At 37.3% G+C, this 24,419-nt stretch overlaps 4 protein-coding genes and 1 long non-coding RNA gene across 5 annotated transcripts in view; 1 reads left to right on the forward strand and 4 right to left on the reverse strand.

Annotated features, from left to right (window-relative positions):
- Position 1: 1 nt before the first annotated feature.
- Positions 2-3,274, reverse strand: LOC103506640 (uncharacterized protein DDB_G0283357-like). The gene is made up of 5 exons (XM_008471035.2): positions 3,003-3,274; positions 2,470-2,841; positions 1,373-1,690; positions 965-1,065; positions 2-394 (listed from the first exon to the last, which is right to left on the reverse strand). The coding sequence occupies exons 1-5, from the start codon at positions 3,252-3,254 to the stop codon at positions 97-99; spliced, it is 1,341 nt and encodes a 446-aa protein (XP_008469257.1). The 5' UTR covers positions 3,255-3,274; the 3' UTR covers positions 2-96.
- A 168-nt stretch (positions 3,275-3,442) lies between these two features.
- LOC113466339 lies at positions 3,443-6,100 on the reverse strand. Its single transcript, XM_026821650.1, has 3 exons — positions 5,175-6,100; positions 4,056-4,178; positions 3,443-3,520 (listed from the first exon to the last, which is right to left on the reverse strand). Exons 1-3 carry the CDS (start codon positions 6,080-6,082, stop codon positions 3,514-3,516), a joined length of 1,038 nt encoding a protein of 345 aa, XP_026677451.1. The 5' UTR covers positions 6,083-6,100; the 3' UTR covers positions 3,443-3,513.
- A 342-nt stretch (positions 6,101-6,442) lies between these two features.
- On the reverse strand, positions 6,443-8,096 carry LOC103506639. The gene is made up of 3 exons (XR_541226.3): positions 8,033-8,096; positions 6,716-7,407; positions 6,443-6,616 (listed from the first exon to the last, which is right to left on the reverse strand). It is a non-coding gene; the product is annotated as an uncharacterized LOC103506639 (long non-coding RNA).
- A 2-nt stretch (positions 8,097-8,098) lies between these two features.
- On the reverse strand, positions 8,099-9,339 carry LOC103506649. Its single transcript, XM_026821646.1, has 4 exons — positions 9,321-9,339; positions 9,024-9,123; positions 8,161-8,428; positions 8,099-8,116 (listed from the first exon to the last, which is right to left on the reverse strand). Exons 1-4 carry the CDS (start codon positions 9,337-9,339, stop codon positions 8,099-8,101), a joined length of 405 nt encoding a protein of 134 aa, XP_026677447.1.
- Positions 9,340-17,912: 8,573 nt separating this feature from the next.
- Positions 17,913-24,419, forward strand: part of LOC103506641 — a 38,091-nt gene continuing 31,584 nt past the window's right edge. The window contains exon 1 of the mRNA XM_008471036.2: positions 17,913-18,273. Coding sequence (XP_008469258.1) covers positions 18,265-18,273 — 9 coding nt within the window. The 5' untranslated portion in view covers positions 17,913-18,264. The remainder of the gene's footprint in view (positions 18,274-24,419) is intronic.

A 24,419-nucleotide genomic window follows, 5' to 3' on the forward strand; every position in this document is an offset into this window, starting at 1 on the left:
GGGAGAAATGAAATTGTTCCAAAAACCATTGTATCTAAATGGATGATGGATTGGAGAGAATAAATCTAAATGGAATAACTACAAACTAAAGAAATCCTAATTACTAGTGATTGCGGCACTGGTCTTAAATTTACTGTTCAAATTATTAACACTGACATTGCTTGCTGATTCATTGCTTGTGTTGATGTTTGTAGAAGTGGGAGTTCCCAGATTGTCTATATCTCGCTGAGCGCGTGAGATCTTCACTTTGTCTCGCGGCGTTCCGTCTTCTCCTGTCTCCATGGCAAACATTTTCATTTTCTCCTTGAAACTCAACTTCTCTGGCACTTGGCTCGTCTTGTTGGATAACATCTTCTCTTGTTGTTGCTGAGCCAAGCGGCGCTGACGAGGATCTCTGGAGAAACAAAATAAACACTCGACATTAGGCTGGAAAACATTATTATGATTTCATCAGTCACAGAATAATTCCGGGATTTACTTACTTTTTGAACATTCTAAGGTCGAGTTTTACCACCGTGGATTGTCTCAGGATTGAGTTAGGTTGACCTGGATTTTAAGTATATGTATGGAAATCCTCGTTTCATCTCAATCCCGAGTTGGTAAACCCCAGCTTAACTACAACAGCGTGCATTTCAGGGCTTGGGCCCTATATTAACTTATCACGTCCACTTCTCGAGCAACGCGAGACCAAAACCTACCAATGTTATTGTTATCGATTGTCAGAAATTGACTTTCAACATAGTCCTAACTAAAAACTCTTTTGGCTTGAGTACGCATGAAGCATTATAGATATTCTATTTAACAACTTACTTGTATATTTCCTGAGTGCCAATCACGCTTCCCAAAATCTACAAATGTTATTGTTATCGATTGTCAGAAATTGACTTTCAACTCAGTTCTAACTAGAAACTCTTTTGGCTTGAGTACGCATGAAGCATTATAGATATTCTATTTAACAACTTACTTGTATATTTCCTGAGTGCCAATCACGCTTGGAGTTCCAGCAAAATGACCATCGGGAGTTTTAGGTGAAGCTAGCATGTTTTCTGCTTCATCAATGAACGACTGAAATCAAAATAAGCACATTCAATGAGGCTCTCACACGAAAATAATTATGCATTTACTAATGTATCTTTCCTATACCCTGTATGAGCAAAGTCACTACGAGTATTACCTTGCCCTATCGCAATCTACTATTTAGACCGCGTTTTACGAAGTCGGAGATGGCTTCAATTCTGGATTGAACTGTGTATTATGTATAGCTCAATCCTAGATTGATCTCAGTAAACCCCGCACTTAGTGCTTTCTTTTCGGCCCTACTTTCACTGAATCTATAATGATGAAATAATGATATATATGATATTTGACTTACGTTGGGATCCTCTCGTATTTTCTCGAGCACAGGAGAGGGCGGTGAGTGAGATACTGATGATGTATCCTGGAATGACACTCGCTTGGATGGCGTAGCATTAGTTGTGGCAGAGCTTGGGTTGTTATTGCTATCATGACTTGAGGCGTTATGTGTAGTGTTGTGTGTCGAATTCATGGTTGTGTTATGGGAGGAATTCATGGTGAGCTGAGAAGAATTCGTCGTGTTATGAGAGGAATTTAGCGTGTTGTGTGAAGAGTTCATGGTGTTGTGTGAAGAATTCATGGTGTTGTGTGAAGAATTCATGGTGTTGTGTGAAGAATTCATGGTGGCGAGGTTGGAAGGGAAGTTTAGGTTTAGAAGAGACTTCTTTACCACTAGCATTGTTATGTCGCTGCTGTGCATGACAAGTATGACCTAGACTTGACAGACTAGAGGACAATGCAGACTGAGGCCTCAGGTTGCAATGGGAAGAGGCTGCATTCCATGGGACAAACACAAACAATGCAATCATTTTCACAATGCTAACAACTAACAATGAATTTACTTTGTCCGATTAAAGATTCCACATCTTAGAAATGATGACCTAACTTACTTTGTATTAGTTTACAAATTTAATTTATTGTTTTATACTATGCCTTCTTTCATAATGACTTTGGTTTATGTACAATTGTATTTTGTGACAAAATAATAATAATAATAATAATAATAATAATAATAATTCTACCAGAACCGTGCACTTTAGAGGACCTGCAGACAGCGAATGCTAAAGGAGTGGCCGTGGCCACCTACTGGAGACATAAGATTTGAAAATATGGTGATCCGGACACGGAAAGTAAAGTAATGATTTATTTGTGGTGAAGCTGAGAGGCCCTTCACAATTATTGTGAATATCACAGTAGTACCAAGTGCCTCCTGGATTAATTCGCTGGGTATATCTCGCATTCCGTGCAGGAACCGAAAAAATTTCGACTCTCGTCAGGAATCGAAACCGGGACTTCCGGCGTGCAAACCTAGCGTAATACCTACTCGCTTGCATCATTTTTTACCGATAAAAATATTAGACTTCAAAGTTATAAGTGTAGGGAATGGAAAACTTTGTTCATGGTGTTGTGTGAAGAATTCATGGTACTGTGGGAGGAGTTCATTGTGATATGAGAAGCATTGATGTTGTTGAGCGTGGAATTGATAGGATGAGAAGTATTGATATGATACTCATTGCTCATGACTGGGCTGCGTAGTGTACTCGACATGACGGCATAGGATGACACGCGCTCTGGTGGTTCAGGAGGGAGGTTATTATTCCCTACCAAGCTGTCAAGACGTTGCTGGGCGGGAGGTCCATTAGTTAACTGCTGCTGCTGTGTAGTGTTGTCAAGTCTAAGGTGTTGGGGCCGAGGTGCACCCCCTGAGTAACGCTGGTTTGTGTTGGTTCCTGTCACTGATCCTCCTGCATTGTAAGGCAGCTCTTCCTGTAAACATAACCAAACAATGGATACATAACTCATGAATAACAACGAATTTTAAATCATAATAAATTGTAGGTATAATGAAGAAATACCTACAATAGAAAGAAGAATTACCTACAATAGCAATTTTAATGTTAACTCCAGTGTTAGGAATGTTGACTAACCTGTTCGTCTTCTTCATCATCATCCTGCTCCTCAACTCTTCTCTCGAACTCCTTGTCCAATCTGAGATTCCTCAGCTGTTCTTCTTGACTTGGCGTTCGATTTGCTCCCAGTGCCCCGAGTTCTGATATTTGCTGATCGCGCCATATCTTGGCAGCTTCTCGTCGTCTCAATTGTTCTTTCTCTCGCTCCTCACGTTCCCACGGGTTAGTACCTTGGAATAGATACTGGCGCTGTCCAGGATTCTGAACCATGCTACCACCGCCCCGTGTGGGCTCTGCACGGATCAATGAAATTAGCCAACGCGTAACGTTTAACAGTAAGTCCTTTTTAAATTAATTTTAGCAAAATTGTTCGAAACAAAGAAACTTTGTGTGAGTTGAGTTTTACCTGGAACGGATGGATTGTTGTGTCTGAGGAATGCTGCTAGTACTAGAGGTGCGGCTATATCCTGGGTTGAACACTTCATGATGGATTCTGGTAGACATGGGGGATGTGGCACTGAGGCCGTCATTAACATCTGAGAACAGAATAGAAGCATTTGTTACCTTCTAAATAATAATGAATAATGAAAGAACACAGAAGAGAACAGCTGCGAATGCGGAGCAATCCAAGACGAAGCCCATCTCTTGTCCCGTCCCAATCTACCAGAACCGTGCACTCTAGAGGACCTGCAGACAGCAAATGCCAAAGGAGTGGCCGTGGCCACCTACTGGAGACATAAGATTTGACAATATGGTGATCCGGACACGGAGAGTAAAGTAATGATTTATTTGTGGTGAAGCTGAGAGGCCCTTCACAATTATTGTGAATATCCGAAAAAATTTCGACTCTCGTCAGGAATCGAAACCGGGACTTCCGGCGTGCAAGCCTAGCGTAATACCTACTCGCTTGCATCATTTTTTACCGATAAAAATATTAGACTTCAAAGTTATAAGTGTAGGGGATGGAAAACTTTATCTATGATACGAGTAAAAGAAGTAGATTAAGTTGATCTCAAGCTTCGGAAATGTGCCGAGTCTTGGATAATTTAGTGAGATGTCAAAGGTACTTACTGTGAAGAGAAGGAACTGATTTTGAACTCTGGATCTGAGGATGTTGATTGCGCATGGGTTGAGAATTCTGCTGTTCCGTCATAACTCGGGATGGTAGATCCCTCTCGCTCATCCGGCGGGGTCCTGTAGGAATGAAAATAGAAAACAGGAATCAAAATCAGGATTCAGGGAATATACTAATTGCCAATAGTTTAAAATTGATTTTTTGCTACATTATGGTATAAGTTAAAAAGTTACATATGAAAAATAATCCTGATTTCTTTAAACAATCAGGTAGAGGCTCTAAACTTAACTAGAGTAGTATTGATTGTTGAAATAAATTTCCTGTTCTTCATTTTGTTTTGCCGTTTGGGCGTGAAAACCAAAAATCCATCAGAATTTTGAAAGATACAACTCCTACGTTTTAACTTTACAGTTTACTCTGTAACCTTTTAAATGTATAGGTACTAAAGTTAGACTTGAGATCTACTTCAAATTATACTGAAATAACCACACATGCAAAACAAAATGAAAAATCAAGAAAATATATATATATGTAAAAAAATGAATCAAATAAAATATCTAGACATAGAAACGAATAACTTAGTAGTTATAGATAATTTGAACTGAAATGAGACGAAAAAAAAATTGTTAACGTGAAAAGGTTGAATAAAGTGTAAGAACTGTTTGGTATTGCTGTACTTTGTCATGTCCAGGTATGATTTGTGTTTGGGCGTGTAAATAAAACTCAACAGGGAATAAAAATCCAAAATAAATAAAATTGTTAACGTGAAAAGGTTGAATAAAGTGTAAGAACTGGTATTGCTGTACTTTGTCATGTCCAGGTATGATTTGTGTTTGGGCGTGTAAATAAAACTCAACAGGGAATAAAAATCCAAAATAAACGGACGAGAACATAAAATTCTTAAATTTCATGGGAGGAGATTGAGGAGGATTCATGCAAGAATCAAGATAGATAGTAAAAAAGCAAAATGAGTTCTCACAGCTTACGACATGGCTCTATCCCATCCTCTTCCTCAATACCTTCTTGATCTTGACGTAAGATAATTCTCCGAGGAGATTGAGGAGGATTCATGCAAGAATCAAGATAGATAGTAAAGAAGCAAAATGAGTTCTCACAGCTTACGACATGGCTCTATCCCATCCTCTTCCTCAATACCTTCTTGATCTTGACGTAAGATAATTCTCTGATGTATCTTGATAGGAGTTACAATTACATTCCTCATTCTCTTGGCGCGGAATTTGGTTTTGTTTAAATTGTTTCTTAGAACGCGACGGAAGATATCTTTAGATCCAAACTCATCACAAGGTTCATCAAAGATTTGATCACTGTACCATCGCTTCAACTTCTCCCGTTGAGGTATTGGTGTTTCCAAGCTACTAGGGTCCTTAGTAAAGCTGAAGTTACTTCTGCAGTCCATTGTCTTTTGGGAGATGAGCTTCCTTCTCCTCTGTTCTGTACTACTAGTCTCATCCTCTATATCAATATCAAATGTATCTCCCATGTGATGCATGTCAATACTGCCACTCTTCATTCTTTGCTTCAATAGTTCTTCTTTAAGAAGGAAATTGTGGATATGTTTGAATGTCTCGCCGGAACTATTTGTTTCATCACTGATTGTATTGTTGAAGAAACTATCCTTGATGTGTTTGAATCTGTCTTGTTTCTCTGAATAACTCGCTTTATCATGGCTAGATGTGTCAGAGCTTGAAGATTTCTCTTTTATTTTCTGATAGATATGATTGGATGGTAGCACAGTTTTCATCGAGTCAAAGTCTAAAGACACATCTGAGTCAAGTTTCCTAGAATCACTCGAGTCAGAGCGTGAGATTCTATCTAGTTCATCTACATTGAGAGTTTTACTAGGAGCGAATAGAATCTTATTGGTTGAGCTGGATGAGGTGGAGCTAGAATCATCTATCTCGATTCTATCACATTTAGAATTATATTGCCCTTCTCTATTGACTTCAATGTCTACCATGGTAGGTTCACTAGCATCACAAGGTTCAGTCTTATAGTTTTCCATAGCACCATTATCATGAGTATCATTATGACAAGAATTCACGGGGGAAAAAAATGATAAGAAAAGAGGTGTTTTTATATGTATCGAGAACATTTCAACATAACCAAACACCCCTTTTCCTATTGTAGGAACTAGAAACAACGGAAATTTATCACTGAAAAAAATAAATAAAAACAAATTCGGGCAGGATTTCTCGTTTCGGAGTAAAAAAAAAATCTCGTAATGAATGAGCGCCGTAAGTCATCGTACATAGTTGATCAAATGGATATGATGTCGTTTATTTTAATATTAATTTAGGGTAATACATACTAAGTACTAACGAGACGAAAAAAGTCAAATGGACATTAATCTCGTAATGAATGAGCGCCGAAAGTCATCGTACATAGTTGATTAAATGGATATGATGTCGTTTATTTTAATATTAATTTAGGGTAATACATACTAAGTACTAACGAGACGAAAAAAGTCAAATGGACATTACTTTTATCTGTAAGCATCCCTTGAAATACCTGCGATTGTGTCGAGTAAACCCCACACCTTGGGATAGATGACATTTTTGTTTGCTTTGTAATTCGCTTGTTTGTAATATCTAATTTAAATGAAAAGTATAATATAAACGTGCAAACTAGACCACACCTTGTGATAGATGACGGCAGATATCTCAAGTTGTACACACAGAATATCAAAGCCCATTCAACATATCTCGCCTCCTGTCTTGATTAGTCCAAAACTCAGAGAGGACAATGAAATCTACGACAACTGTGAAACCAGCTCTCTTCTTCCATATTCTTCTAGTACTCTATAACACATCGGTTGGCAACTTTCAGAGTGAATCCAACTGCAGAGTAATATGAGGATTACAGCGCTGAAGAGTCACTTTATAAACTGCCAGTGTGAAGAGTTGCAGAGTGCAATGAAGATTATGGAGGAATAAAGCCCTGGCTTTAATACTAAAGTGAACATAAATGGCACGAAAACAATTAAAATAAATAGCCCAGATCTACAATCTTATGTTAAATTATTTGTTTACATCTGAGTATACTCGGACACTATGTCCGAACGCAGTCCCTAAGCAAACTCAAAAGTTAACAAACTCTTGACATTGTAGATCCGGCTATTAACAATTTCGGTCATTTCAGGAAAATCATGTACGAATTTCCTGAAATAAGCAAAATTATTTCGTTAGTAATATTACAGGGGGCTTAATGATTAATGAGAACTGGTTAGAGAGAGAACAAGCAATATTAACCAGACGTGAACAGGCTATGAGATCAGACTTGATGATTGAGTTTGAGATGATTTTCATCTACTTGTATGAACGGTGACGGCTGAAACAAAAGAAATGAAAAACATTTTTGATTAATAAAATTGATTTTAGAAACGAAGCCAAGTTTTCCTGTCCCGTTTGTTTGTTTTTTTTTTTTTTTTTTTTTTTTTTGGGGGGGGAGGGAAAAGAAACATCCCCCCCCTTAAAAAAAATTTGGGGAAAAGGGTTTTTTAAATTATCTCAAACTGTAACAACGGACGTCTTATCGTTTCGAAATTAAAGGACAGGACAGAAGAAAGCCAGTCGTTACGAGAATCGAACCCTAACGAACGACTAATTCTTTTAATTTCTATTAAAACAAATAAAGATAAATGATTTAAATTAATACGGTGGTTCAATATTGAACTGTTGAGATAAAGAATTACATGTCCTAATTCGACAGTCTAAATAAAATATCAATATCACATTGTCACACATTAAGTACATACATACCTACATATCCTAAGTCGTTCTGTTTGGTGGAACAGGTCAACTATTCACAAAACCTCTCGCATTACAAGTCATAAGAAACGAGCGATAATAAATATGATGATTGAGTAAATGAAAGACTTGTAACACTGTGATACCCACAAAGTTGTGAAAAAGATTCATAATTTGAGATGGAATAAAATCAAACACATATTTACCTGGACGTTCGGTTAGGGCTGTATCTCCTGTAGGGGTAATGTCTGCTCTCTCGCGTTCTCTCATTGTTACATGTCCCTATTCACCTGGAAAAGGTAATTGATCCATAATCATTATCTAACTCACATACCTTTTCAAACTCCTTCATTGCATCACAGAACCATTTTGGGATGGAGTGGGATTTTGGTTTCTTAGCACCAGTGGAATCCAATTCATCAGAGCTGAATCCTGAATCATTCTCCATTCCAGGGGGAGCCACCAGACAACTGAGAGAGCTGTGAACACTCATGTTATCATCGTCAAACACTTCATCAGGACTGATCATGTTCACTTCATCAAACTTGCTAGTGTTACATCTATTGCATGCTTGTCTTCTAGCCCAGTTCACATTGCCACAGCTGAAATCAAAGTTGGTTACAATTTATCCATTCTAACACCCTTATTTTTCCTGAACAAAAATGAAAGCTCACTAGTTGACTGAAAGATATCCTGGCCAATCATGTGTTCGGAATTGCTTCAGTGCAGATTGAGAGCCAATATTTAGTTCATAAATGAGGGGTCAAGAGGAAGAATGGACAAAGCCACACATACCTCATTTCAAGAGATTTCCTTTTCCTTCAGTACAGGTGCATGATAACATCAATCAAACTTTTAATTTTCTATGACCTTAAGAAAAAGTATCATAACACGAGTGATGGAGGGGGGACTCTTAAACAAGGTGCCTATTTTCAAGTAGAGATGAGAACTCCTGCATTAGGTGAACTGAGAAACTTGGCCTGGCGCACTGCCATGCGCCTAGATCTCAACACTCAGATTCAGATGAGCAAGATCAGGAGTATTCTGGAGACAATATTTATCATATCACACAACTTTTCAATATCAGAATCAGTTGTTTTCCTTCTTCTTCTTTAATCTAGCAATTCTAGCACTTCCAGGTTAGCACTAGACCAATATTGTTGAATATTGTAAGGAAATTGGATAATAGGTACTTACGCTTTACACTGCCAATCTTCAGCTTTGAAGATCCCCTCACTCTTTTCAGCAGCACTCTTTCCAATAACTTTGATCATTGGAGGAACATGTTCATCACGACCTGAAAGAAATAGAGATTTCATTGGTTGTCAGAATACACATAAATATAACAAATTTATACTACAATAGCAGCCGGATCATATGTAATTTAAAGTCACTGTTAAAAAGTGAGTCACTGAATATTAATACCAAGAGTAGTTTATTTGAACAGGCAACTATCCTGTCATGTATTCTAGTGCTCCATTGGGACTTAGGTACCCCAGTTCTGCAGTCTCATGTTGAGTTTCCTAATCTCAGCATTTTTTGAGACTACTCAAGTGGTGTATTAGTAAGTATAAGTATTCTCAGAGCTTTACAAACATAAAAGAGAAATAAACAACTTACTTTTCCTGCATTTGTTGCAGGATTTTCTCCAATGGTAGTTCACATTTCCACATCTGAAATAAATCAAAGATGATTTACTTATAATCCAATCAACAAATCCCAAAAAAAAAAGGGGGGTCTAGAGTGCATAGAAAGACGGCGAAGAATTAAATTTAGAACCTTGTTAGAGATCATTAGGAGACCTTTCTAAGAGTCCCCTGCTTCTAGGAGGTGAGCCAAAGTGGGGAAGTGCTGAAAACAGCCCCTTTTATAGTTTTCTGCTTTTCACTCAAGAACCACTCAGCTTACACAAAATGGTATTCTGAGACAAACCCATTATTTGAGTCCCAACTTCAGGTCTTAAATTAAGGAGCGTGGGAGCTCTCTACCCCACCAAGTCAAGAAAGTTTGACCGTGCTACTAGAGATATTATACGCGACAGGGAAAGTAGCCGTTTTCAGGTAGTTGTAGAGGTACAACTTTATAGTTCTATACTCTCAGAAGGACCCCAAGTAAACCAAATTATATTTGATTGTACTCTTGGAGTGGATGACCAATCAGACCTTTCACAGTAACATGAGGATGGCATAACCAGTGGTACTCATTACTTCAAAGCATTCTGACCACTGGTAGTTTTTACTACAACTCCTGCATTATTTGTAAAGCACATTAAAAAAAAGCAAGGAGAATATTGAAATGCTATTTGCACAAATCTTTTAGGAGGGGACGAGTTTTTAAAAGTTCCTCATAGAGGAGAGAATCATTACTTAACTAATAATTATCAAGGATATTTTTCTCATGTGAAAGGTGGCATTCATAGATCTGTAGAAGCTCAACTCATCCTTGAGGGCTGTTTGCCCCCTACACCTAAGCCTTGGAGTGGGTTTTTGAGTATGGAGTTAAACCATCAACCAGAGAAAATTTCAACGAAATTTACTAGGGAATATGGTATAACATCTGTGCTTTCATATTAAGATTACTTATAAACATGAAATAACGTACCATGTTCTGAAGTTCACTTGAGTCTGGTAAGTTACCCTCTGCTAGGATTGTTAACAATAAAGCAATAATAGTATCTCGGACCGTTTCTTTATCTAACTGAACATTGTCACTCAGGGTTCCTTCTTCCTTATTTGAATCTGTGAGAATTTTCACAAACTGAAAACATAATGAGATTTTACATTAAATACTGTATTTTGATTTCCAATATGACAATTATGACAGTTTTGCATCATTAAGACATTGTTAAGCATTATAAAGAAATCAATACTCTAGTACAGGGGTTCCCAAACTTTTGAGTACTGCATACCACCTACACCTCAAGGTTCTTTTGGTGTACCACCAAATATCAATTTTTTGTGGTTGGGGGATTAAATAAAGATATTATCATCATCATCTGTTTCAATCCTAAGATTGGTTTATAGCTCTCCATTCTACTCTATCAGATGTCTTCCTCTTCATGTCTGCATATGTTTCAGACCCGGAGTATTTCACAATTTGGTCGATGTATCTTTCTCTTGGTCTTCCTCTTCCTTGGGAACCCTGCCTCTTTCCCTCAATGATTGCAACCATGAAATCATTATGCCTGTAGCCTGTAGAGATGTCCTATCCAGCGATGTCTTCTTTCCTCTAGCATGTTCATAATCTGTCTTCTTTCTCCTACCATCTGCAACACCCTCGAAAGTAGACCAAGTTGAGAAAAGAAGAAAAAAAAAATCATTCAAATCGGTTAAGACAAGCTTGAGATATTTGACTTAAAAAATGTCAAATTTTTCATCATTTTTTGCTGCTGCTTCTTCTTCTTTGACGTTGACCGCTCTAGAGCCTAAACTAATGAACCAATTTTGTTGGTTGACAGCTCATTCTTTTTCCCGTGAGTGGCAGATGTGCCTTTTCATATTTTTAAGGCCCCCAAAGGGCCCCTTTGGCGTTGAATTTGGTAAAAGACTGATTTTCTTCTTATTATGTCGGTTTTTAACTGATTTGGTGATAGTTTTAAAAGTTGATTAGGCCATAGGACCAGTCTACATATGTAGGGATTGCAATGCCGCAGGCTTTTGAATCCCGCAGGATCTCATGGGGGATTTGCAAGTATTACCCATGGAATACTGCAGTTCTAACACTGAAAGTATAACATAGGTACACTGAAAGTATAACCAGTGCTACGTATGTAGGGATTGCAATCCCGCAGGATCTCATGCGGGATTTGCAAGTATTACCTGTGGAATACTGCAGTTCTAACACTGAAAGTATAGGTAACATAGGTACTCCATAATGGGTAGAACACCCTAACCAACCCATAATATTACCAGTTTATCAAACGGTATAAAAGGAAATGAAATATGTATATCAACTCTTTCAAATCTGGGAAATTTCAAATTTATGTAATATAATGACAAAACATTAATACTGAACAGATAATATCATTTCTGATTTCAATAGACAGTTGAGGACAGTGACAAAGGGCGTATTTGGCCTTGCCTGCTTTTCTTCCTAAATGTCAGGTTTTACCTGATGGGGTGATACATAATATCTAAAGTTGGTTAGGACTACTTAGGACCAGCTAAATGAAAGTTAACCAATTATGTTATTATGATGTATTTCACTTGGAAATGATTGGAACTTACCAAAATTTACCTAATGCTGTTATTACCTATGGTATTTTTCACTCGGAAATGACGGAAACTTACCAAAACTTATCCAATGATGTTATTATGGTTTTTTCACTCGGAAATGATTGGAACTTACCAAAAGTTACCCGTTGATGTTATAGTATTTTTCACTCGGAAATGATTGGAACTTACCAAAACTTACCCATTGATGTTACATCATTTTTCATTCTTAAATGATAGGAACTTATCAAAACTTACCCAATAATGTTACTGTTCAATTTTTCACTCGGAAATGATCGGAACTTACCAAAACTTTTCCAACGATGTTATTATGATTTTTCACTCGGAAATGACCCAAACTTGCTAAAACTTACCGAAAGATATTACTATTATGTTTTTCACTCAGAAATAAGCCAAACTCACCAAACCTTATCAAATGATGTTACTATGCCTATTGCCTTTGTACTTTCTTGCGCTACACTCATATGTCATAATTATTATGGCTATTTCTGCAAAAAGTTATGAGATCCCCCAAAAAATACCACTTTGTGGCATAAAAAAACCCTGCCAAGTTGTTCCTCCCAAAATAAATCAACTGCCCAAAAAAATAAACAAAACTCCATCCCACCCCAAAAAAAATTAGAAATCAATTTTGTACCCTGCCTTTTATTAACTTGACAATTTGTGTGCTCCTCCTTCACGTAGTACCTACCTTTCCTTCCCCTCATTGCACTCCTCTTTCCTCTAATATTACCTACTTCTGCTTCACTCCATTGGCGGTGTGGCACCTACCTTTCCCCTCATTGCACACCTCTTTCCTCCAATATCACTTCTGCTTCACTGCATTGGCAGCATGCCATTGATTTAATTTTAAATCATTGCACGCCACCAATGCAGGGAAGCAGAAGTAGGTAATATTAGAGTAAAGAGGAGTGCAACAAGGGGAAAAAAAGGTAGGTACTATGTGAAGGAAGAGCACACAAATTATCAAGTTAATAAAAGGTGTGGTACAAAATTAATTTCTAATCTTTTTTGGGGTGGGATGGGGTTTTGTTTATTTTTTTGGCCACTTGATTTATTTTGGGAGGATCTGTTTTAGCCTGAGAGTGTGGACAACACATTTATGTAACCTAATATCTGAGAACAAAGGTCAAAAGCTGAGTATGAGGTCTCGTATGAAACAAGAAGGTGCAAGGTACCTATCAGCTGTAGGAAATGCAACATCTGAGTCCATGATGTCAGAACTCACATCTGGGAGATTATGAGATAAGTACAGCACCTAATCTTATATTATAAGAACGAGATCCATTTGCAGTTCATAGTTCACACACTGATCGCTCTATCTCTAGAACCACAATACCTAGAAAGCTGAAATTTGGTAGGAATATTCCTTTTATGGTCTATTGAATCCCACGGGATTTGCAAGTATTACCCACGGAATACCACAGTTCTAATATCACTTCTGCTTTACTGCATTGGCGGTGTGCCATCGATTTAATTTTAAAGCATTGCATGCCACCAATGCAGGGAAGCAGAAGTAGGTAATATTAGAGGAAAGAGGAGTGCAATGAGGGGAAAGAAAGGTCAGTACTACGTAAAGGAGGAGCACACAAATTATGAAGTTAATAAAAGGCGGGGTACAAAATTGATTTCTAATCTTTTTTGGGGTTGGATGGGGCACTTGATTTATTTTGGGAGGATCTGTTTTAGCCTGAGAGTGTGGACAGCACATTTATGTAACCTAATATCTGAGAACAAAGGTCAAAAGCTGAGTAGGTATGGGGTCTCGTATGAAACAAGAAGGTGCAAGGTACCTATCAGCTGTACTTAGGCGATGAAACATCTGAGTCCATGTTGTCAGAACTCACATCTGGGAGATTATGTGATAAGTACAGCACCTACATATAGGATAAAGGCCATAAGTAAGGTTGGTGTTTTACAGATTCAGAAATTCAGAAAAACACCCAAAAGTCAGAAGTGTTTGCTAACGAAGGGAAAGTTCTCGAAGAAAATTAGAAATTAGACGTCCATTTTGGTTTTATGAAGTTCAAACGTAATTGAATGGAATACTTACAACGGATCCGTGCAAACCCAATCTTCCGTTCGGAATTGATAAAGGCCATAGTTAAAGTTGGTGTTTTACAGATTGAAAAAAACACCCAAAAGTCAGAAGTGTTTGCTAACAAAGGGAAAGTTCTCGAAGAAATTAGAAATTAGACAACGTCCATTTTGGTTTTATGAAGTTCAAACGTAATTGAATGGAATACTTACAACGGATCCGTGCAAACCCAATCTTCCGTTCGGAATTTGTATTTATTCTTATCCACAATAATCATGATGAATAATAAGGTGGAATAAAGGAAAATTAAAATTTAAATTAAATTTGTCAAACACTCGAAGGTACCTTAAAAACACAACTTGTTACAAATATACAAATGAAGAAAAAAAAATGGACGAAGGAACAAAAGGAACGGAGGGCGGGAGGAGAGGAACGTTGAAAATGAAATGATGCGCAATCAGCTGATTTCAAGGTGAATCCAAGGTCGTTTGGATAGGAATATTGACTGGAAAATGAAAATTTAGATTAAAATTTAAATTTGTTAAACACTCGAAAGTACCTCAAACTCAAAAACAGAAATGAAGAAATAAGAAAAAAAAAAATGGACGAAGGAACGGAGGGCGGGAGGAGAGGAACGTTGAAAATGAAATGATGCGCAATCAGCTGATTTCAAGGTGAATCCAAGGTCGTTTGGATCATGGAGGTAGAGAATGATGGACAATGCGATGACGTTACAAAAGTGAAGCTAGATACTTTAACTTTTGTTGTATTTTATTTAACATTATTTAACCCAAGAACCGAAAATTCGAGAGTGGGGGTAAAAATCTCGTAGTGGGGATAATCAGCTGATATCAAAGATTGGCAGCACTGGCGCTGTCTAGTAGAGAAGATGGGAAGCTCTTGATAAAAATTCAGCTATTCGCATATTTGAATAATTTTTTTGTTGGCGGGATTTTTTTTCGCGGCAAAAGGTAAGCTTTAAAAAGCCTTATCATCCTTTATCAGATGATAAGTTAATTGCATGGAGGTATAAGGCAAGGGAAAAGCCAAAATCTAATTTACACCAAAACAAAAACAAAAGATTTGAACTAACCAGAAAAATGGCGTCTCTAAACCGAGAAAAAATGGCGTCTCTAAACCGCGAAAAAAATGGCGACTCTTAACCGCAGTCGAGAGCTTGAGCTTGGTTTAGTATGGCAAGAGGGGAAACGTAAACCTAAAAGTGGTTAACGCCCCTCACGTCATAAACACACTTCCATGTGAGGGGAGGTAGTGACCTTGAATGAACCGCGCTGAGGTTAGCGGTTAGATGTTAAATAAAATGCACCTATTAACACAACATACACATGTGAGGGGAGGTAGTGACCTTGAATGAACCGCGCTGAGGTTAGCGGTTAGATGTTAAATAAAATGCGACATTTAGAAGCTATAAACGTGTATTTGACAATTGGAATTCGCTTACTAACGACATAGTTTCAGCCCCTACAACAAACTCTTTCAAATATAGGATTGACGAATTTCATCTCTTCTAATTCTCTAAAATAACTTAACATAACCTCACTTTATACTCACTTGATCTGGGCATAATAAGTATTTTTCTTCTGCCCTTACAAGATTAATTATTATTATTATTATTATTATTATTATTATTATTATTATTATTATTATTATTATTATTATTATTATTATTATTATTATTATTATTATTATTATTATTATTATTATTATTATTATTATTATTATTATTATTATTATTATTATTATTATTATTATTATTATTATTATTATTATTATTATTATTATTATTATTATTATTATTATTATTATTATTATTATTATTATTATTATTATTATTATTATTATTATTATTATTATTATTATTATTATTATTATTATTATTATTATTATTATTATTATTATTATTATTATTATTATTATTATTATTATTATTATCATTATTATTATTATTATTATTATTATTATTATTATTATTATTATTATTATTATTATTATTATTATTATTATTATTATTATTATTATTATTATTATTATTATTATTATTATTATTATTATTATTATTATTATTATTATTATTATTATTATTATTATTATTATTATTATTATTATTATTATTATTATTATTATTATTATTATTATTATTATTATTATTATTATTATTATTATTATTATTATTATTATTATTATTATTATTATTATTATTATTGTGTGTCTGTCTGTAAACAAAATATCTCGAGAACGGTAAGAGCTAGAGACTTGAAATTTGGTATGTAGATGTCATATGTGACAAGGATGCGACACGAAACTTTTGGTTAAGACCGGTGCTACGGTTGGCGGCATTTTACCGCTTTTTGGCGGTTTTTGTTGTAATTTAACAATATCTCGGGAATGGTATGAGCTAGAGACTTGAAATTTGGTATGTAGTTCACAAATGTGACAAGGATGCAACACAAAACGTTTGGTTGAGATGGTTGCTGCGCTTGGCGGTATTTTGACCGCTTTTGGACAGATTTCGACCGTTTTTTGGCGGTTTTCAGCTATACTGACTAAACGGTTATAGATATTGTAAAAGTTACTATAGAACATAAAAATAAAAGCATCATTCAATAGGATAAGGAAAGTCGTGTGATGTTCACACCAGATTTTTTTCAGCACAGAGTGAAGAGGTTATAAATCTATAGGGGTATTTTTTTCTGAGTCTAAAATGAATCCATCGAATCCAGATTCACTTTGACAAAAAAAAAAAATGTACCTATTTTGAAAATCCATATATTCAGTGAATCCAAAAACAAATCCAGAAACTTGATTCCGTGGAATCCGGATTCATTGGATTCGATGGATTCAAGGAAAACAAAATACCCCTTAGGTGAAGGCAGAAGGCTAGGATGAACCAGACCTAAAGTCTGGAAACAAATTTACTCTACCCTACAATGTTAAACAATGTCCTTCTTAAATTCCTTCTTCAGAGGGCGATTCAAATATACATTACGAAGATAACACTTAATCTGACTTCTCATTCCCAGTTTCACACACAATACTACTCGCGCAGGAAATAATGGCAAATGACGGATTTTTTTCAGCACAGAGTGAAGAGGTTCTAAATTCATAGGTGGTTTTTTTTTAATCTAAAATGCATCCATTGAATCCAGATTCACTTTGACAAAAGAAAAAAAATGTACCTATTTTATTATTATTATTATTATTATTATTATTATTTTAATAAACCTATTTTGAAAATCCATATAGGTATTCAGTGGATCCAAAAACAAATCCAGAAACTTGATTCCGTGGAATCCGGATTCATTGGATTCGATAGATTCAAGAAAAACCAAATACCCCTTATGTGAAGGCTAGGATGAACCAGACCTATAGTCTGGAAACAAATTTACTCTACCCTACAATGTTAAACAATGTCCTTCTTCCTTCTTCAGAGGGCGATTCAAATCTATACATTACGAAGATAATAAAAACCCGTCTCTTCAACCAAGAGCAATGATTAATTCTTATACCAGAGGTGTTGGGATCATAAATATGGGACGTTACTCGTGATTTTGTGTCCTAGTTTAATCTAAATAGGTAGGTACGATTTTTCATTTGAACAGACCTTTGGCTTCAATTCTCATCTCATCACCCCACGAATCATTTACCTCCATGAAAAGGGCTGGAGGGGAAGGGAGTTCGATACCCATCGATATCGAAAACGAAGTATTCGATTAATCAAATATCGTTTTCGAATTTCGATTCTTGTTTGTTCTTGTATCTTGTTCTTGAAAATCTGAAATGTGAAAAAATAAAAAATGTTCAGTTTTGTTTACTGCTCGAGTAGGAGGTGAGGTTCAAATAAATTATTTTTAATCACAAGTTGATTATTTAATCTGAATTGAACATTTGATAGCCACAAGTTGCAACAAAAAGATAATTATTAGCTTTTAAATAAATCAGGAAATAATAGATAATACCGTGCTGTGTTGTGGTGAAGTTTTTGAAATTACTGCATTTCTTGATCATGAAAATTTGGCAATAAATTTCCGTGTAGGTACATACCATGTTTTCAAACTTTGCAATTTTATTGGAATACGTTTACTGTTTCTAAAAACTAATATTCTGATCAAGAGAAACATTTCACTTTGCAAAGATTGAGGCTGTTCCAATGAGAAAGGTAAGAGAACTCTAGCTCTGTAGATAGGTAAGAGAACTCTAGCTCTGTAGATAGGTAAGAGAACTCTAGCCCTGTAGATAGGTAAGAGAACTCTAGCTCTGTAGATAGGTAAGAGAACTCTAGCTCTGTAGATAGGTAAGAGAACTCTAGCTCTGTAGATAGGTAAGACTCTAGCTCTGTAGATAGGTAAGAGAACTCTAGCTCTGTAGATAGGTAAGAGAAATCTAGCCCTGTAGATAGGTAAGAGAACTCTAGCCCTGTAGATAGGTAAGAGAACTCTAGCTCTGTAGATAGGTAAGAGAACTCTAGCTCTGTAGATAGGTAAGAGAACTCTAGCTCTGTAGATAAGTAAGAGAACTCTAGCTCTGTAGATAGGTAAGAGAACTCTAGCTCTGTAGATAGGTAAGAGAACTCTAGCCCTGTAGATAGGTAAGAGAACTCTAGCTCTGTAGATAGGTAAGAGAAATCTAGCCCTGTAGATAGGTAAGAGAACTCTAGCTCTGTAGATAGGTAAGAGAAATCTAGCCCTGTAGATAGGTAAGAGAACTCTAGCTCTGTAGATAGGTAAGAGAAATCTAGGCTAAGAGAACTCTAGACTAGGTAGGTATCTTCAATCTTGGGCTGTGTCCTGTTGTCCACACAAAATCTACTCTATCATTTGATGTCAACTGAAACTGTACATTGCATTGACAACATGGGAGATTCACCTACCTCTCAGTGATAAAATTACATACCCTCTCTCAAGGGAGGAGCAACCAGACTCATAATAATGATAACAAAATAGATTGACCTTGTCGATCAATAGGTAGTGACAAATGTGTGAGGACAGCTTTAACTAGGTAGGTATCTTCAATCTTGGGCTGTGTCCACACATAATCTACTCTGTCATTTGATGTCAACTGAAACTGTACATTGCATTGACAACATGGGATATTCACCTACCTCTCAGTGATAAAATTGCATACCCTCTCTCAAGAGAGGAGCAACCAGACTCATAATAATGATAACAAAATAGATTGACCTTGTCGATCAATAGGTAGTGACAAATGTGTGAGGACAGCTTTACTCTTCATGTGATAAATACTTGATCAATAGGTGTTGTTAACATGAACCTATCATCAGTAAATACCTATCTATCCTGTGTAATGTGGAAGAGACCAATGAGCTGAATACAAATGAGAAATGACTGAAATATGCCAGAGAGTGAAAAAAAAGCTAGTGCTGGTTTGAAGTAGTTATGGAGTTCAGAAAAAACCTCACATCATAGGTAGGCACTTGGCCAATCTTGTTTTGAGCTTAACCTAGTGTGAATAGATTACCTACTTACCTATGAATTTGGTGAATTTAAGTATGTACTTAGGTACCTACTTGGTACTGTACTAGCCTGCCTCGGTGGTGTAGTGGTCAAGGCACTCGCCTGGTAAACAGGAGGGCGTGGGTTCAATCCCAGCCATGGTATGGAATTTTATGCTCAATATAATTTGAGAATTTGACCACAATAATAGTAGCCTACTGCTGGAGTAAATGGACTTTTCAGTCCTATGCGAGCAGTATAAATAAGCAATATTATTATTATGTACTAGGTATCCCATCATCCCATCAACCACATACTTAATAATACCTACTTACATACTTACTTGCTGAAAAATAAATAATAATAATCAGAAATCTCACTAAAGTAGGTTAGTTCTTCTACGAGTAGTTTTAGTACCTAACCATAGGTACTAGGTACACTACCTACTTCATCATCAAATCTTTAAGTTGTTCCGTCCAAGGGTACGGGTCGGCTATGCACAAAGCCTCTCCACCATATTCTATCATTATATTTCTGATGAATATTGATGGTGTTTGGATTTTGTCCTCTTTTAGATAATATGTCTCGTAGGTTAGTAGTAATTACTGCTCATCATGAATCCATTTAGGTAGGTAGGTAATTTAAAAACCTAAATTAGGTAAGTAGGCAAGTAAGTGTGTAACTATAACAAACAAGTTTGTTTTGGTAAATTAGTGGGACAGTCCTTAAAATGTATAAATCAAGGCAAAGCAATACCCATCTACTCACCTACCTAAAATTTTACCATTATGAGCTCAAAGTCATGCTTGTATGCTGTGCCGGTATTGTGATTTGAAGTATTTATAGGTAAGTATAGAAGAAGAAAATAATACTCCCCATATAGGATATATATTTACTGCCTTTCTCATTTTCTTTCTAAAAATAATAATAAAAAAAAAAAAATGTAGAATACCTATAAGTAAGTAGATGTTGTGTCGATAAGATCATGCGAAATTTGCGGATCCATGCTGGAGGTGGGTGGAAACAAAAAGACAAAAACCCCCAAGTGTCAAGCCCTCACTCCAGAGTCTTAAGAAATAATGATGGGGGTGTACCACAGGGCGATAATTTGAAGGGTGCACACAGAAATGATGACATGTACACGCAGAGGGAACTTTCAAGTGTTGGAATGAGGAAAAGTTCAATGATAGGAGGTGCTGTAAGTAGGTACTAGCTGGAAGACACTTGATTCAATTGATCTTGAAAGTTTTCGATTTTACTGCGCTTCTTGCCACGCTGAAGCTTTACTACCCTGGTACTTATTAATTCCCGCAGCTCACGTTCAGATCGTCTTTAAGTGTGTGGCGGAAAATGCTTCAGATTCAGGTCTGACAGACCTAGGTCTCACGTTCCGACTGTCTGACAGACCTAGGTCTCACGTTCCGACTGTCTGACAGACCTAGGTCTCACGTTCTCTGGTACTTATTAATTCCCGCAGCTCACGTTCAGATCGTCTTGAAGCGTGTGGCGGAAAATGCTTCAGATCCAGGTCTGACAGGTCTAGGTCTCACGTTCCGACTGTCTGACAGACCTAGGTCTCACGTTCCGACTGTCTGACAGACCTAGGTCTCACGTTCCGACTGTCTGACAGACCTAGGTCTCACGTTCCGACTGTCTGACAGACCTAGGTCTCACGTTCCGACTGTCTGACAGACCTAGGTCTCACGTTCCGACTGTCTGACAGACCTAGGTCTCACGTTCCGACTGTCTGACAGACCTAGGTCTCACGTTCCGACTGTCTGACAGACCTAGGTCTCACGTTCCGACTGTCTGACAGACCTAGGTCTCACGTTCCGACTGTCTGACAGACCTAGGTCTCACGTTCCGACTGTCTGACAGACCTAGGTCTCACGTTCCGACTGTCTGACAGACCTAGGTCTCACGTTCCGACTGTCTGACAGACCTAGGTCTCACGTTCCGACTGTCTGACAGACCTAGGTCTCACGTTCCGACTGTCTGACAGACCTAGGTCTCACGTTCCGACTGTCTGACAGACCTAGGTCTCACGTTCCGACTGTCTGACAGACCTAGGTCTCACGTTCCGACTGTCTGACAGACCTAGGTCTCACGTTCCGACTGTCTGACAGACCTAGGTCTCACGTTCCGACTGTCTGACAGACCTAGGTCTCACGTTCCGACTGTCTGACAGACCTAGGTCTCACGTTCCGACTGTCTGACAGACCTAGGTCTCACGTTCCGACTGTCTGACAGACCTAGGTCTCACGTTCCGACTGTCTGACAGACCTAGGTCTCACGTTCCGACTGTCTGACAGACCTAGGTCTCACGTTCCGACTGTCTGACAGACCTAGGTCTCACGTTCCGACTGTCTGACAGACCTAGGTCTCACGTTCCGACTGTCTGACAGACCTAGGTCTCACGTTCCGACTGTCTGACAGACCTAGGTCTCACGTTCCGACTGTCTGACAGACCTAGGTCTCACGTTCCGACTGTCTGACAGACCTAGGTCTCACGTTCCGACTGTCTGACAGACCTAGGTCTCACGTTCCGACTGTCTGACAGACCTAGGTCTCACGTTCCGACTGTCTGACAGACCTAGGTCTGAGCTTGAGTGGCAGGCATAATGTTTGGAATTAGCATCGTTCATGTTTTTTTCTTCCTATATGTAAATAGGTACTCGTATATGTACTTGTACCTAGGTACTAGGAACTTGGAAGAAAGGAATCCAAACAGAATTAGGCAATCTAGCTAGAGTAGGTAGCCCGAATACTAGAAGAATAAATCCAGTAGGTAGGTGATCGAACAAAGTAATTATTTTACATAGGTACCTGTTTGGAACTATGTACTCGTATATTTTCCACTTGTTTCTCTTTAGACACATTGCATTGGTTGTTTCATGCAAGGGCTCTTTCTTTACCTCTTACCCACCGAAGTATGTACACAAGTGGGTACTTATTTTAATTTAAATGTGTTGATGGATTGTTTACGTGTTGATATGATGTAACTTGTAATACCTATATCTCATAGATAGAAAATTAGAATCTGTATGTCATCACATCAAGTAGGTACTCTGTATGGATCTGCATAATACATTGACATTCTAAATAAGATAATTTTACTTTCTTTTTATTTTTGTTTGAATAATATGTAAGTAGGTAATTTCGCTGAAAAATAAATGCAGAAAGAAATTCATAGAAAATAAAAATACGACATTTCCATCTCCGTTCCTAATGGAAAAAATTCGTTCTGAGATAACACATTCCTACGTTATGTAAGTTTGAAATTTTCTTTACGAAAATAGAAGCGGCCTGAGTATTGTGCTTTGAGAAACTAAAAATAAAGCCATGTTTCCAACATTTTCTATTTATAAACGTTTTTCGTTTCATATCCGTGTAGATTTTGTGACCTACTAGTAGCCAGGTGTTGAAATGTGCTGACTGTAGGTGTTTTCTACAGATGTGATGCTTCTTAATCCATAGCTTCACAGGGAAGTGACTGAGGCTTTAATACTTTCTGCTTTCAATTACCACTTTATAGATAGAACATATGAATGCCAGCCTAGTTAGCTTGAAGGCGGACTTGTAAGCGCTAGGTCGCGCGTTCGATTTCCGCCCGGGGTTGATTGTCTCCCAAACAGATAAGGTTCGATCTTGGAACGGCTGGCTTAAGTGACTGAGGATTTAATACTTTCTGCTTTCAATTACCACTTTAATAGATAGATAGAACATATGAATGCCAGCCTAGTTAGCTTGAAGGGTAGCGCGTCTGCCTTGTAAGCGCTAGGTCGCGCGTTCGATTTCCGCCCGGGGTTGATTGTCTCCCAAACAGATAAGGTTCGATCTTGGAACGGCTGGCTTTCTTCTATCCTGTCTTCTGTTCGCTTTCAGGACGATAAGACCTTAGCAGTTACAGTTCCCTCTAAAACATGACTGTCCTCTGACATATAAATATCAGCAGAGCTTACTAACAAGATGAAGTTTATACGAAACATTCCTACTTACTTACTTACCTATCTTCTTGAATATTTCGAACTCTCAGCCCACTTCTCGTTGTGATTTGTTACTTTCTATTACTACAGTATAGCGAGCTCAGTGTTGTGATTTGTTTGTTATCTTTTTCAACATTTCTGAGTAGGTACCTGCTTATCTGGAGTTATTATTTGAGAAATATCAAATATCTAGGCACCACGTGTTATGAGAACCCACGTTTTCAATACGGTTCAGAGGCTCCTGAACATGAACTAAACTTATTTATTGCTATCGACGCAACGCGACATACACACTCAATTAGTGGAAAATAACCTCCTACGATTTCTGTTCAGATGGTTAATTTTTCCTGGATTTAGAGTACTGTAGAGGGATCGAAAGGTATTCTTAGTAAAATTTCCAATGTACCTACCAACGTGATGGCAGAGGATGTCCTGAAAGGATTTAAAAAAGGAATTGAGTGGCAGGCATAATGTTTGGAATTAGCATCGTTCATGTTTTTTTCTTCCTATATGTAAATAGGTACTCGTATATGTACTTGTACCTAGGTACTAGGAACTTGGAAGAAAGGAATCCAAACAGAATTAGGCAATCTAGCTAGAGTAGGTAGCCCGAATACTAGAAGAATAAATCCAGTAGGTAGGTGATCGAACAAAGTAATTATTTTACATAGGTACCTGTTTGGAACTATGTACTCGTATATTTTCCACTTGTTTCTCTTTAGACACATTGCATTGGTTGTTTCATGCAAGGGCTCTTTCTTTACCTCTTACCCACCGAAGTATGTACACAAGTGGGTACTTATTTTAATTTAAATGTGTTGATGGATTGTTTACGTGTTGATATGATGTAACTTGTAATACCTATA

This window comes from Diaphorina citri, unplaced genomic scaffold, assembly GCF_000475195.1.
Source record: "Diaphorina citri unplaced genomic scaffold, Diaci psyllid genome assembly version 1.1 scaffold252, whole genome shotgun sequence".
NCBI lineage: Eukaryota > Metazoa > Arthropoda > Insecta > Hemiptera > Psyllidae > Diaphorina > Diaphorina citri.

Coding starts and splice junctions, on each gene's coding strand:
- LOC103506640 (XM_008471035.2), bottom strand. CDS start 3,254: ATGGTTCAGAATCCTGGACAGCGCCAGTATCTATTCCAAGGTACTAAC. Junction 1,691..2,469: donor CTTCACACAACACCATGAAC/AAAGTTTTCCAT, acceptor GCCACCATGAAT/TCTTCACACAACACCATGAA. Junction 1,066..1,372: donor AAATACGAGAGGATCCCAAC/GTAAGTCAAATA, acceptor TTTTGATTTCAG/TCGTTCATTGATGAAGCAGA.
- LOC113466339 (XM_026821650.1), bottom strand. CDS start 6,082: ATGGAAAACTATAAGACTGAACCTTGTGATGCTAGTGAACCTACCATG. Junction 4,179..5,174: donor ATAGAGCCATGTCGTAAGCT/GTGAGAACTCAT, acceptor TCATTCCTACAG/GACCCCGCCGGATGAGCGAG.
- LOC103506649 (XM_026821646.1), bottom strand. Junction 8,429..9,023: donor GAAGATTGGCAGTGTAAAGC/GTAAGTACCTAT, acceptor CTTTGATTTCAG/CTGTGGCAATGTGAACTGGG.